At 44.0% G+C, this 13,473-nt stretch overlaps 1 protein-coding gene across 2 annotated transcripts in view; it reads right to left on the bottom strand.

The window, feature by feature from the left end:
• The window catches only part of INTS4 (integrator complex subunit 4), a 124,707-nt gene extending 117,908 nt beyond the window's left edge, over positions 1 to 6,799 (bottom strand). Inside the window, exons 1-2 of one of the 2 annotated variants that reach the window (XM_032295920.1) lie at positions 6,565 to 6,799; positions 2,816 to 3,010 (exon numbers count right to left, since the gene is read on the bottom strand). In XM_032295920.1, coding sequence (XP_032151811.1) covers positions 2,816 to 3,010; positions 6,565 to 6,618 — 249 coding nt within the window. In that variant the 5' untranslated portion in view covers positions 6,619 to 6,799. The remainder of the gene's footprint in view (positions 1 to 2,815; positions 3,011 to 6,564) is intronic. The other variant, XM_032295921.1, reaches the window with a different exon arrangement.
• Positions 6,800 to 13,473: the final 6,674 nt, after the last annotated feature.

The raw sequence follows: 13,473 nt of genomic DNA, 5'->3' as shown, positions 1-13,473 counted from the left end.
GGAACTTGCCAGGCACTGTTTCAGTTTCTTCATCAAATCAATGTCATCAAAATAATAAGAACTGTTGTAGAGATTTAAAAAGACTAAATGCCTCCATTTCTTTGCCTGTGGGGGAAAAAAAAAGACTAAATGCCATGTGGGGACCTGGTTTGCATTTTGATTTGAACACATCAACCATAAAAAAATACTGGGGGAACGGCCGAGCACGGTGGCTCACGCCTGTAATCCCAGCACTTTGGGAGGCCGAGGAGGGTGGATCACGAGGTCAAGAGATGGAGACCATCCTGGTCAACATGGTGAAACCCTGTCTCTACTAAAAATACAAAAAATTAGCTGGGCATGGTGGCGCGTGCCTGTAGTCCCAGCTACTCAAGAGGCTGAGGCACGAAGATTGCTTGAACCCAGGAGGCGGAGGTTGCAGTGAGCCGAGATCCCGCCATTGCACTCCAGCCTGGGTAACGAGAGAAACTCCGTCTCCAAAAAAATAAAATAAAATAAATAAAAAAATAAAAAGTCCCTCTACTTTCTCATAGCAGTGACAAAAAAAGAAAAAACAAAAAGATATTCCATTTTAAGAGATATGTAATGAAATAATTTTTTTTTTAAATGACATATCTTTTAAAAATTCAGCAAAGCAAAGTCAGGCATGGTGGCTCATGCCTGTAATCCCAGCACTTTGGGAGGCGGGTGGATTACCTGAGGTCTGGAGTTTGAGACTAGCCAAGCCAACATGGTGAAACCCTGTCTCTACTAAAAATAAAAAACTAGCCAGGTGTGGTGGTGCACACCAGCTACTCAAGAGGCTGAGGCAGGAGAATAGCTTAAACCCAGGAAGCGGATGTTGGAGTGAGCCCAGACTGCGCCATTGCACTCTAGCCTGCCTGGGCAACAGAGTAAGACTCCTTTCAAAAAAAAAAAATACAGCAAAACCAATAGAGCAAATTTGGCAAAACAGTAATAACTGTTAAATTCTAGGAATGAGTATTTGGTAGGTCATTATAGTATTTTATCTACTTTTTATAAGCTTAATAATTTGGGAGCTGGGTATGATGGTTCACACCTGTAATCTCAGCACTTTGGGAAGCCAAGGCAGGTGGATTGGTTGAGACCAGGAGTTTGAGACCAGCCTGTGCAACATAGCAAAGCCCTGTCTCTACAAAAAAAATACGAAAATTAGCCGGGCATGCTGCACACACCTGTAGTCCCAGCTACTCAGAAGGTTGAGGCAGGAGGATCAATTGTGCCTGGGAGGTCAAGGGTACATTGAGTCATGATAGCACCACTGCACTCCTGCCTGGGAGAGAAAGCAAGACCCTGTCTCAAAAATAGTAATAGTAATAATAATAACAATTTTCAGGCTGGGCGTGGTAGCTCACACTTGTAATCCCAGCACTTTGGGAGGCCAGGATGGGTGGATCACTTGAGGTTAGGAGTTCAAGACCAGCCTGGCCAACATGGCAAATCCCCATCTGTATTAAAAATACAAAAAAAAAAAATTAGCTGGGTGTGGTGGTGCATACCTGTGGTCCTAGCTACTCTGGAGGCTGAAGCAGAAGAATCACTTAAATCAAGGAGGCAGCCTTCCTTTCGGCCAGAACCACCATCTTCCAGTAATTCGCCAAAATGACGAACACAAAGGGAAAGAGGAGAGGCACTCGATATATGTTCTCTAGGCCTTTTAGAAAACATGGAATTTTTCCTTTGGCCATGTATATGCGAATATATAAGAAAGGTGATATTGCAGACATCAAGAAAATGGGTACTGTTCAAAAAGGAATGCCCCACAAATGTTATCATGGCAAAACTGGAAGAGTCTACAATGTTACCCAGCGTGCTGTTGGCATTATTATAAACAAACAAGAGCAAGATTCTTGTCAAGAGAATTAATGTGCATACTGGGCACATCAAGCAGTCTAAGAGCTGAGGTAGCTTCCTGAAATGTGTGAAGGAAAATGATCAGAAAAAGAAAGAAGCCAAAGAGAAAGATACCTGGGTTCAACTGAAGCGCCAGCCTGTTCCACCCAGAGAAGCACACTTTGAGAGAACCAATGGGAAGGAGCCTGAGCTGCTGGAACCTATTCCCTATGAATTCATGGCATAATAGGTGTTTTTTTAAAAAAAAAAAAAAAAAAAAAAAAACCAAGGAGGCAGAGGTTGCAGTGAAACAAGATCACACACTGCACTCCAGCCTGGGTGACAGACCAAGACTCTGTCTCAAAATAATATAAAATAAGACTTAGCCTGGAGTAGTTGCACATGCCTGTAGTCCCAGCTCCTTGGGAGGCTGAGGCAGGAGAATCACTTAAGCCCAGGAGTTTCAGACTGCGGTGAGCTATAATGGTACCACTGAACTCTAGGCTGGGTGACAGTAAGCCTCTGCCTCAAAAAAAAAAAAAAATTTTTTTTTAATATTTTTAATTAAAAAAAGAGAACACTGCCATTAGATATGAGGGCCATGAATTAGGACAGGAACAGCAGGTTGTTAAGGGGACCACACTCCACAGATGAATGGGGTCATGGTTGATGTTAACTCCTCTTTTGTGCTTCCACTGCACTCTGTACATATTGCACTCAAGGTACCTTCAGCAGTATGATGCACCTTATCATTAATATGCCTTGTTCCCATCTAATATACTGTAACTTTCTGAGAAAATCTGCATCTTTTTTATCTCTGTATCCACAGTACCTAGCACAAGGAAGATACTCTGTAAAAGCTTGCTAATGAATACCTTATTTATTTGTAATATTAACCATTCTGCAGACATGATAAAACTCCCATGATAATACTCCCATCAGATCCTCAAGATTTTCTTACCTTGTAATAATGTTCCAAGAGAATCCTGACTACTCCCTCTACGCTTTCTGCCTCAACAGGCTTCCTGGCAAATTGGAGCAGGTATTGCAAAGCATCTGCTGGAGAGGTAGCTTTACACAGATCTATGTGGAGTGCTGCAGATTTACTTGGTTTTGTTAGTCGGAGTTTCTTAGTAGCAATTTCCTCCTGTTGTTGCTGTGAGGGGTAGAGAAAATAAGACCTAAATGAAAGCATAGTATCTGTAAATTTAACTTTGCCTCATTTGATGGAAATAATTTTCCATTATGCCAAATAATGTATTTAGCTGATAGACTTAGGAAAAAACAGTATTATAAACTGGAAAAAGAGCTCCAGGTTGGTGATGAGGCCATAAGTCTCAATTTTGCCTTTACTAGCTCCTGTGCCTTTAGGAAAGTCATTTAATTTCTCCAAGTGTCAGTTTATTTCTCTGTAAAATAGGTATACTATTTTTTTTCTTACAGATGGGGTCTCTCGATGTTGCCAAGGCTAGTCTCTAACTCCTGGTCTCAAGCAATCCTCACACCTCAGCCTCCCAAAGTGCTGGGATTACAAGCATGAGCTACTGTGCCCAGCCTTACACTAACATTTTGATCTACCTATCTCTGAGGATTGTGGTAGCCTTTGAGTTTAGAGGCCACACAAAGGATCTACTCCATTCTTGTAAGACAGAGCGAGACGCTGTCACCCAGGCTAGAGTACAATGGCACAATCTTGGCTCTATGCAACCTCCAACCTCCCAGGTTCAAGCAATTCTCTTTTTTTTTTTTTTTTTTAATTTTTTTGAGACGGAGTTTCACTCTTGTTGCCCAGGTGACTGGGATGCCATGGCACGATCTCTGCTTACTGCAACCTCCGCTTCCCAGGTTCAAGCAATTCTCCTGTCTCAGCTTCCCTAGTAGCTGGGACTACAGGTATGCACCACCAAACCGAGCTAATTTTTGTATTTTTAGTAGTGACAGGATTTCACCATGTTGGCCAGGATGGTCTCTAACTCCTGACCTCACAATCCGCCTGCCCTGGCCTCCCAAAGTACTGGGATTACAGGCGTGAGCCAATGCACCCAGCCCACTTCAAGCAATACTCATGCCTGACTCCCAACTAGCTAGGATTACAGGTGTATGCCACTACACCCGGCTAATTTTTGTACTTTTAGTAGAGATGAGGTTTTGTCATGTTGCCAAGGCTGTTAGTCTTAAAGTCCTGACCTCAAGTGATTCCTCTGCTTCGGCCTCCCAAAGTCCATTCTTTATTAGAAAACAAATACCGGGCCAGGCGTGGTGGTTAACGCCTGTAACTCCAGCACTTTGGGAGGCCGAGGTAATCACTTGAGGCCAGGAGTTCAAGACCAGTCTGGCCAACACAGCAAAACCCCGTCTCTACTAAAAATACAAAAATTAGCTGGGCATGGTGGTACATGCCTGTAGTCCCAGCTACACAGAAGGCTGAGGATCGCCTGAACCCAGGAGCCAGAGGTTGCAATGAGCCAGGATCAAACAACTGCACACGGATTTGGGAAACAAGAGTTAAACTCCATCCAAAAAAAAAAAATAAATGGAAAGGAAAGGAAACAAATATTGGATGGGGGTTGTGACTTACACCTATAATCCTAGCACTTTGGGAGGCTGAGGCAGGAGGATCCCTTGAACCAAGGAGCTCAAAACCAGCCTGGGCAACATGGTGAAAAATAATAATAGGCCAGGCTCGGTGGCTCATGCCTGTAATCCCAGCACTTTGGAAGGCCGAGGGAGGTAGATCACCTGAGGTCAGGAGTTCAAGACCAGCCTGACCAACATGGAGAAACCCCATCTCAAAATTAGCCAGGCGTGGTGGTACATGCCTGTAATCCCAGCTACTCAGGAGGCTGAAGGAGGAGAATCACTTAAACCTAGGAGGTGGAGGTTGCAGTGAGCCAAGATCGTGTCATTGCACTCCAGCCTGGGCAACAGAGCAAGACTCCATCTCAAAAATAGTAATAATGATAGGGCAGGTACAGTGGCTCATGCCTGTAATCCCAGCACTTTGGGAGGCCAAGGCGGGTGGATCATGGGGTCAGGATTTCAAGACCAGCCTGACCAAAATAGTGAAAGCCTGTCTCTACTAAAAATACAAAAAAATTAGCTGGGTGTGGTGGCAGGCACCTGTAATCCCAGCTACTCGGGAGGCTGAGGCAGTGAACTGCTTGAACCAGGAGGTGGAGGTTGCAGTAAGCCGAGATTGCACCACTGCACTCTAGCCTGGGCAACAGAATGAGATTCCATCTCAAATAACAAAAAATAAAATAAAAGAAAATAAAATTCCTTAACACCTAATGCTGTATTTTTAAGTACTGAGCAATCACCTGCTTACAAATGCACTTTTCTAGAGAAAAGAGACTAGGACTATTCTAGACAAGAACACAGTATGACATGATAAAAAGAATAAGGGCTTTGGAGTCAGAGGAATTTGTATTCAATAACAACTTACTAGTTAGGGAGGGCCTTCTTATTCTATAGGAGGGCATAATAATACTTTATTATCACAGAGCTATTTGCTAAATCTAAGTTATTATACATAACTTTATTATACATACATGTAAGTGCTAGATACATAACTGTTCTTCCTCCTCATCTTTTCAGCGGAGAAAAAAGAACAGAAGCACTAAGATCTCATTAATCACTTTGATGTTAACTACTCATTAAAAATTAAATGAAGAAATTGGCTCTCCTCTTAAAATTCTTACTATTTCTATCCTGTTCCTCTCAAGTCTTAGCTAAGGTGGTTAGGTCAAAAGCTAGGAATGTTTTCCCTAAGTGCTATGTAAGGAAGAGGACAAACCTATATCAACTATCCAACCACCAACAACACTTTAGTGACCCAGGCCCTATTGTCCATCTCCAGGACACAGAGATGAACCACTCTACAAGTCTAAGGATCTAAGAATGCAACCGATGCATTGGCATAATTGGGGGCATGTCAAAAATGCAGAATCTTGCCTTATCTCCTCTGCTTGACTTATCAAATAGAACCTACATTTGAACAACGTCCCCAGGTGATTTGTATACACATTAAAATATGAGAAATGGGACATTAGGATTTGGGATCAACCCTAGCGACATCTACGAGGAGACACATGGAGCATCACTGACTGCTCAGACTGGGGCTCTGCCTACCTTTCACAAATTCATGGTGGGGAAGGTACTGCTCTCCTTCCTGCGTTAGTTGTCTGAAGTCTGTGATCCTGCCTGCTTACACCACGCCTGAAGGAATTCTATAGACCCTTCTTTCAGCCCCTTAGAAGCTTTCGTATATCCAAACTGGTCCCTGGGAGCTTTTTTTGGAACGTGGGGTGGGGAGGCTAGAAGCGGCTCCGCTGCTAACTGGCTGTAACCTCATACCCCTCGGGAAGGCTCAATGTCCACATCTAGAAAACGAGGGTGCTAATTTAACGCTATGTAGCAAAGTTGTGTAAAAGAATAAAATAAGATAATGAGATATCGGATAAGACAGTTCCGCAAATTAAAAACACTGTTTCTCCTAATAATTTTTTTTTAAATCCTGTCAGACTACACATATTAATGACAACAGCAGCTGCAAACTAACACGCCCACTAACGCGCAATATTAAAGACTATAAAGAAGTCGGCACTTGACACGGGCGTATGGAGCCTGTTCTGTTCTGGCAAAGTGCCGGGGTTTTGGATAATCTCCCCTGCTCCGGGTCGGTTCTGGATCTTTCCCGCCAGAACTTACCTGAACCACTTTCGTGAATTCCTCATAAACCCGCTTCTTAAGGTGCGCCGCCATGCCTACCCCGGGGCCCTCTCAGCTTCCGCACAGTGCGAGTGAGGCGGGGTGGACTGATCCGGAAAACTTGTCTAGGCGCGGGGATGGGTGGATGACTTCCCAAGATCCCACAAGGCAGTGGGGTTTGGGGAAAGAGCGACCGCTTCCTGTTGCTCGACTGCCCGCCACTTTACGGACTGATTTGGCGGCCTACGCCTCCTGCACCGGAAGAGCAGAAAAGGGAGAGCGGCTTGCGGGAGGCGGTGCCTCTGGCGGGAGAAGCCAAGACTGAAAGGGTGGACCACCCAATAAGCTTTGGGAGGCTGGCTGGTGGCCTCGGAGTGGCTAAGGGACTGGTGCAGTGCAGCGTGAAGGGAGGGAGGAGGTATAGGTTAAAGGGCGGAGGCGGGGAATCCAAAACTAGAGGCCAAACCTGGAGCCTTGTAAGGGGTTTGACTGGTGAAAGAACTCAAAGAGGCTCAGCTGACATTTTCATCATCCTTTGCTATACACGATGCTGCTTCTACGTTTTCTGAGCACTGCTTTTGTTCAAGCTATGCGCTACCTCTCTCCTGTTTTGCGGTGCCTTTCCATACTCCCTTATTCCAGTTTTGCAAAAGCTGCTATCCTTTAAGGCATCAGTCCCTGCTCTGATAGCTGTAGTACAGTAGAATGACTATTGAGACCAAGGATAAAGCAACGAAGCTACAGACTACAGCTCTGGTTGTTGATGAGTAAATGGCTCAACTACAAATGCACTAGTACCTAACCTGACAAAGATGTGACAATGCAGGAACATTTTATGGACCGTAAGTTGTGATGCACACGTTAGTGTCAGTAAATCCAAGGTCAAGTTTTACAACCTACATGAAACTAGCTGTTCATTGTTTTGGTCTTTCAAAAGAATGTGGTCCGGGCACAGTATAGCTCATGACTGTAATCCCCACACTTTGGGAGGCCGAGGAGGGCAGATCACTTGAGGTCAGGAGTTTGAGACCAGCCTGGCCAACATGGTGAAACCCCATCTCTACTAAAAATACAAAAATTGGCCAGGCATGGCCAGAATACTCCCCTGTATTCCCAGGCTTCTTGGGAGGTTGAGGCAGGAGAATCGCTTGAACTTGGGAGGCGGAGGTTGCAGTGAGCTGAGATCGTGCCACTACACTCCAGCCCAGTTGACAGAGTCAGACTCCGTATCAAAAAAAAAAAAAAAAAATTAATGTGGGATAGTTAGAAAAAGCAGGAGGCTGAGGTGGATACAGAGGACCCAACATAAACAAAAGATAGTATTTATCCTCAAGGTCGTACAATCTGAGAAGAGAGACACCCGAACTGGTGGTTACAGTGCAACAGAAATGTGCTAGGTAACGGGAATGAATGTAGCTCAAACAGTCGTAATTTCCTCAGAGTACCTCAAGGAAGCCTTTCTTTTCTTTCTTTCTTTTTTTTTTTTTTTTTTGAGACATAGTCTCGATCTGTCACCCAGGCTGAAGTGCAGTGGCACGATCTCGGCTCACTGCAACCTCTACCTCCTGGGTTCAAACAATTCTCCTGCCTTAGCCTCACGAGTAGCTGGGACTACAGAGGCGTGCCACCATGCTCGGCTAATTTTTTTGTATTTTTAGTAGAGACGGGATTTCACTGTGTTAGCCAGGATGGTTTTGATTTCCTGACCTCGTGATCCACCCACCTCGGCCTCCCAAAGTACTGGGATTACAGGCGTCTGCCACCGCACCGGCCAGGGAAGCCTTAAAAATAGAGGAAACTGTGGATCACTTGAGATCAAGAGCTCAAGACTAGCTTAGCCAACATCCCCCCGCACCCCCACGCCACCCACCCCCGTCAAAAAAAAAAAAAAAAAGAAGGCCGGGCGCGGTGGCTCAAGCCTGTAATCCCAGCACTTGGGGAGGCCGAGGCGGGTGGATCACGAGGTCAAGAGATCGAGACCATCCTGGTCAACATGATGAAACCCCGTCTCTACTAAAAATACAAAAATTAGCTGGGCATGGTGGCGCGTGCCTGTAATCCCAGCTACTCAGGAGGCTGAGGCAGGAGAATTGCCTGAACCCAGGAGGCGGAGGTTGCGGTGAGCCGAAATCGTGCCATTGCACTCCAGCCTGGGTAACAAGAGGGAAACTCCGTCTAAAAAGAAAAAAAAAAAAAAGAAAGAAAGAAAAAATAGAGGAAACTGGATGTGGTGGCTCACGCCTGTAATCCCAACACTTTGGGAGGCCAAAGCAGGCAGATCACCTAGCTCAGCAATTTAAGACCAGCCTGGGCAATGTGGCGAAATTTACTTTTAAAATACTAAATTTAACTGGGCATGGTGGTGGCGCACATCTACAGTTCCAGCTATTCAGGAGGCTGAGGTGGAAAAATCGCTTGAGCCTGGGATGGGGAGGTTGCAGTGAGCACAGATCGCGCCACTGCACTCCAGCCTGGGCAACAGAGTGAGACGCTGTGTCAAAAACGAACAAAAAAGCCGGGAGTGGTGACTCACGCCTATAATCGGAGCACTTTGGGAGGCCAAGGCAGGAGGATTATTTGAGGTCACGAGTTCCAGACCAGCCTGACCAATATGGTGAAACCCCATCTCTACTAAAAATACAAAAATTAGCCAGAAATCGTGGCAGGCGCCTGTAATCCCAGCTACTCGGGAGACTGAGGCAGGAGAATCACTTGAACCCGGGAGGTGGAGGTTGTGGTGCACGGAGATCAGGCCACCGCACTCCAGCATGGCCAACAGAGCCAGATAATTTCTCAAAAAAAAAAAGGAAACTATTTCTAATCCGGCTTTAAAAGAGTGAGTTTAAAAAAAAAAGGGTGAGTTTTTCCAGAAACAAGGGTATCCCAGACCACCGAGATAAGATATACAAATAGGTCAAGGGAAATGAAAAATATTTAGCAAACAGTGCCTTCAAAAAGATTAGCTGCTATTATTATTACCATTATCATATTCTATCAAATCTAAGCTGCCAGCAATTGTAAAACAAATATTTTATTTATTATATTAAGAAAAAATGCTGAAATCAAAAACAATGGTTTCTAATTCTTAGATTTGTTATGTATACTTACAGAAACAGCTCTTTTAATCTTATTTAGATATAGATTTGTATCTTACGTTATACTGCCGTTTCCATGTCTTTCTGTACACACAAAAACTTTTCAATGCCGAATTATAGGGTAATCTATTTGGAGATATATTAAATAGCAATTAAAAATAACACAAGTACTGCCAAAATTGCACAGAGCTCAGTCGAAGTGATGACATCGTGAACTGCTACGACTCAATCTTCATATGAGCAATTGGCCAACATCTCCTGATTTCAGAGACATTAAATGTGCATCATATCATCAGTGATACAGAGTATTATCATTGTTATTAAATACATGGTGGCCAGGTGCGGTGACTCACATCTGCAATCCCAGCACTTTGGAAGACCAAGGTGAGGGGACAACTTGAGCTCACGAGTTGGAGACCAGCCTGGGCAACATGGTGAAAACCCATCTCTACCAAAAATACAAAAAATTAGCTGGGCATGATGGCATATTCCTGTAGTGACAGCTACTCAAGAGGCTGATGTAGGAGGATTGCTTGAGCCCGCTGGGCAGAGGTTGCAGTAGCTGAGATTGCACCACTGCTCTCCAGCCTAGGTAACAGAATGAGACCCTGTCTCAAAATAATAATAACATAAATAAATAAGTAAATAAATAAATCAATCCATGACTTTAGGAAGAAGTTTGTTGCATTCCAAAAATGAGAGGAACTTCAGTTTATGTTGAAAGTAAGATGTGTGCAGGGAACAGGAAGAAGCAATAAAAATAAAGTTGAGACCCCACATGGTGCCTCATGCCTTTAATCCCAGTATTTTGGAAAGTGGTAGGTGGGAGGATCACTTCAGCTCAGTAGTTCCAGACCAGCCAGTGCAACATAATGAGACCCTGTCTCTATATTTATAAAAAAAAAAAAAAAAAAAAAGAAAAAAGAAAAAAAAATTTACATGGAATTTAGCTCTATCACCCAGGCAAGATTGTGGCTCACTGCAGCCTCCACCTCCCAGGTTCAAACAATTCTCCTGCCTCAGCCTTATGAGTAGCTGGGATTACAGGCATGTGCCACCACACCCAGCTAATCTTTTTGCATTTTTAGTAGTGGCAGGGTCTCACCATGTTGCCAAGGCTTGTCTCAAACTCCTGACCTCAAGTGATCTGCCTACCTCAGTCTCCCAAAATGTTGGGATTACAGGCACGAGTCACCATGCCTGGCTATATTAAATTTTTTTTAATTATAAATAAATTTGAGAAGTTGATATAGGTAACTTCTCAATAAGCCAGATTGGTACAGAAACAAGAACACACATTCTTTAATGTCGAACTTAAAACTTTATTGTATTGATGCCATCTTCCTTTGATTTTTATTATTGCATATGAGAATACATCAAGGTTCCCCTGCGAATGAATCCTGATGCTTCAATCTTCTCTGTCTCTTGCCTAACAGCAGCCAACTTAATAACTTCTTTACCTGCTGGTTCAGCAACAAGAGACTCAGTGGTCTGGGGACAGTCTCATTACATGTTCAATGTGATGAACAATGACTATATTCGCTAGGGGAACTGTTACTGCCTTGGGGACAAAGTATTCCAAACCTACTGAGCCCAAGAATTCATAAATGAATTATTAGGTGTAAAAGAGAGAGGAACTGCTCCTACCTCCACCCCTTGATACCTAGATCCATGTTCTAACTGTGGGAGAAACTGTACTATATTTTAGCTGTTGGTCTAAGGCATATACCACAAACCTGTAAGACAGCAGCCCAAGCTCACAAAGTGTTGGCTCTTGGCTAGCTATATCTCCTGGCTAGGTATAACTGAATCTGCAAAAGGTCATTATATCGCTTTATTATAGCACCTACATCTGAGTAATATGGTTTCTGGCAAGACCAAGAAGTTTCTTAACTACAATTTTCTCAGTATAAAATAAGCTCTTTAATCAGAAGCAATGTGTGAAATATTACCATAATGAATGAGGCATAGATAATAGATATATCTATTAGATAATGGGGCTGGCGGAAATATTGCAGGTAGGGAAGTCAAATCTGAATTTGGAATTCTTTCTTTCTTTCTTTCTTTCTTTTTTTTGAGACGGAGCTTCACTCTTTTTGTCCAGGCTGGAGTGCAGTGGCATGATCTCAGCTCACCACAACCTCCGCCTCCTGGATTCAAGCAATTCTCCTGCTTCAGCCTCCTGAGAAGCTGGGATTACAGGCACGAGCCACCACACCCAGCTAATTTTTGTATTTTTAGTAGAGACAGGATTTCTCCATGTTGGTCAAGCTGATCTTGAACTCCTGACCTCAGGTGATCCACCTGCCTCAGCCTCCTAAAGTGCTGGGATTACAGGTGTGAGCCACCGTGCCTGGCTGCTGAATTTGGAATCTGAATCTATTCCTGTGAGGACAAATCACTGCTCCTTCCATGATGGAAAGGATACAGTGTGTAGTGGAATGATTGTAAAAATGGCTCTAATTCTCCCCCTCTCAGTATGTATACCCCTTGAAATGTAACTTTGAAGGTGCTTTTATTAAGAGGTGAAATCTATATCTTCACTCTTTGAATTTGAACTGGCCTTGTGACAGGCCAATACAATGTGGTAGAAGTAGCAGTGTGCCGATTTTGAGTCTAAGCCTCAAGGTCCATCCACATACAATTTCCCAGACCTTTTGTTTGATTTTGGAGCCCCACCGTTGCCATGACAGCAAATCCCACCTGGCCTGCTGAAGAGCAAGTGACTACATGGAACACAGGCAAGTTGACCCACCTGAATCCATCTGAGACCAGCTCCACCCCAGCTGATCCACCAGCTGTCTACAGATGTATGAGTGATCCCAGCTGATACCAGAACTGCCCAACCTGTAGGCCCATGAGAAATAATTAATGGCTGTAGTCTTAAGTCATTACATTTGGGGGTAGGGAATTGTCACATGGTGAGGTACTCCCTAAGCCGCTAAGTTAACTTGCCACACTTCATAGCTTCAGCTGGTATGGAGACAACAAGCCCAAATGATTTAGGCAGTTGATTATTCACAGCATAGCAAGTGGCATGAACTCCAAATTTGTTCAGCTCTCCTTGCCACCCTAGCACCATGGCAGTGATACAGTTGAATGCTATGCACACAATAAATCTGTAACAGCTGAGAACCCTGAGCTTAAGAACTTCCCATTCTTAAAAGAGGACTGCTGGGATACCTGACCTCTGGAGAGAGACTTTATTATACTGGTTGGGGAACGAATCTGCCTTCCAACCCATGGGGGACATTTTTTTAATCACTCTGAAATGTCTCTAGGATTTGAGGACCATTATTAGCTTTATTAGCCTGGAATGTAAGTAAATCTGCTCCCTGCTCCTGAGCAGATTTGCAAACATCCTCAAACAAAGCTGTTGATGCCATTTGCTCAAAAACACCACAATTTTTCCCGACAGTTTGCTAACTGATTTGCAGTGCAATAAACCTGCCACCAAGAAGTGCCTGGTACCCTCTGAGAATAATACCATATCAGGGGCTCAGTGATGGTCTCTCTCTCTACTGTTGGCAGGTTGGATATACATCAGTGGCTAGATTAGCTTTGGTGAGAGGAAGTCTATACTGTACAGCCCATGAATAGCCTCTATCCCTGCCATTATGGCCACTTTGTTCATGACTCCATTGAGCAAGCATTCAGGAGCTGGGGAAAGAGGCTGGCTGACATCCACCTGTGGATTATTGTGCCCTTAATTTTTGAGACCTTCTTCTAGAATGGGTGCCCTCTGGTGGGAATTCACAAGAAGCACAAATATTTTCATCTATACCAGTTTCCCAGGGCTTTTTATCACCCATCT

This window comes from Sapajus apella, unplaced genomic scaffold, assembly GCF_009761245.1.
Source record: "Sapajus apella isolate SASKATOON/1434 unplaced genomic scaffold, GSC_monkey_1.0 scaffold34, whole genome shotgun sequence".
Lineage (NCBI taxonomy): Eukaryota > Metazoa > Chordata > Mammalia > Primates > Cebidae > Sapajus > Sapajus apella.
Note: the sequence above shows the minus strand (reverse complement) of the source record. Positions and strands in the feature narration are given on the sequence as shown.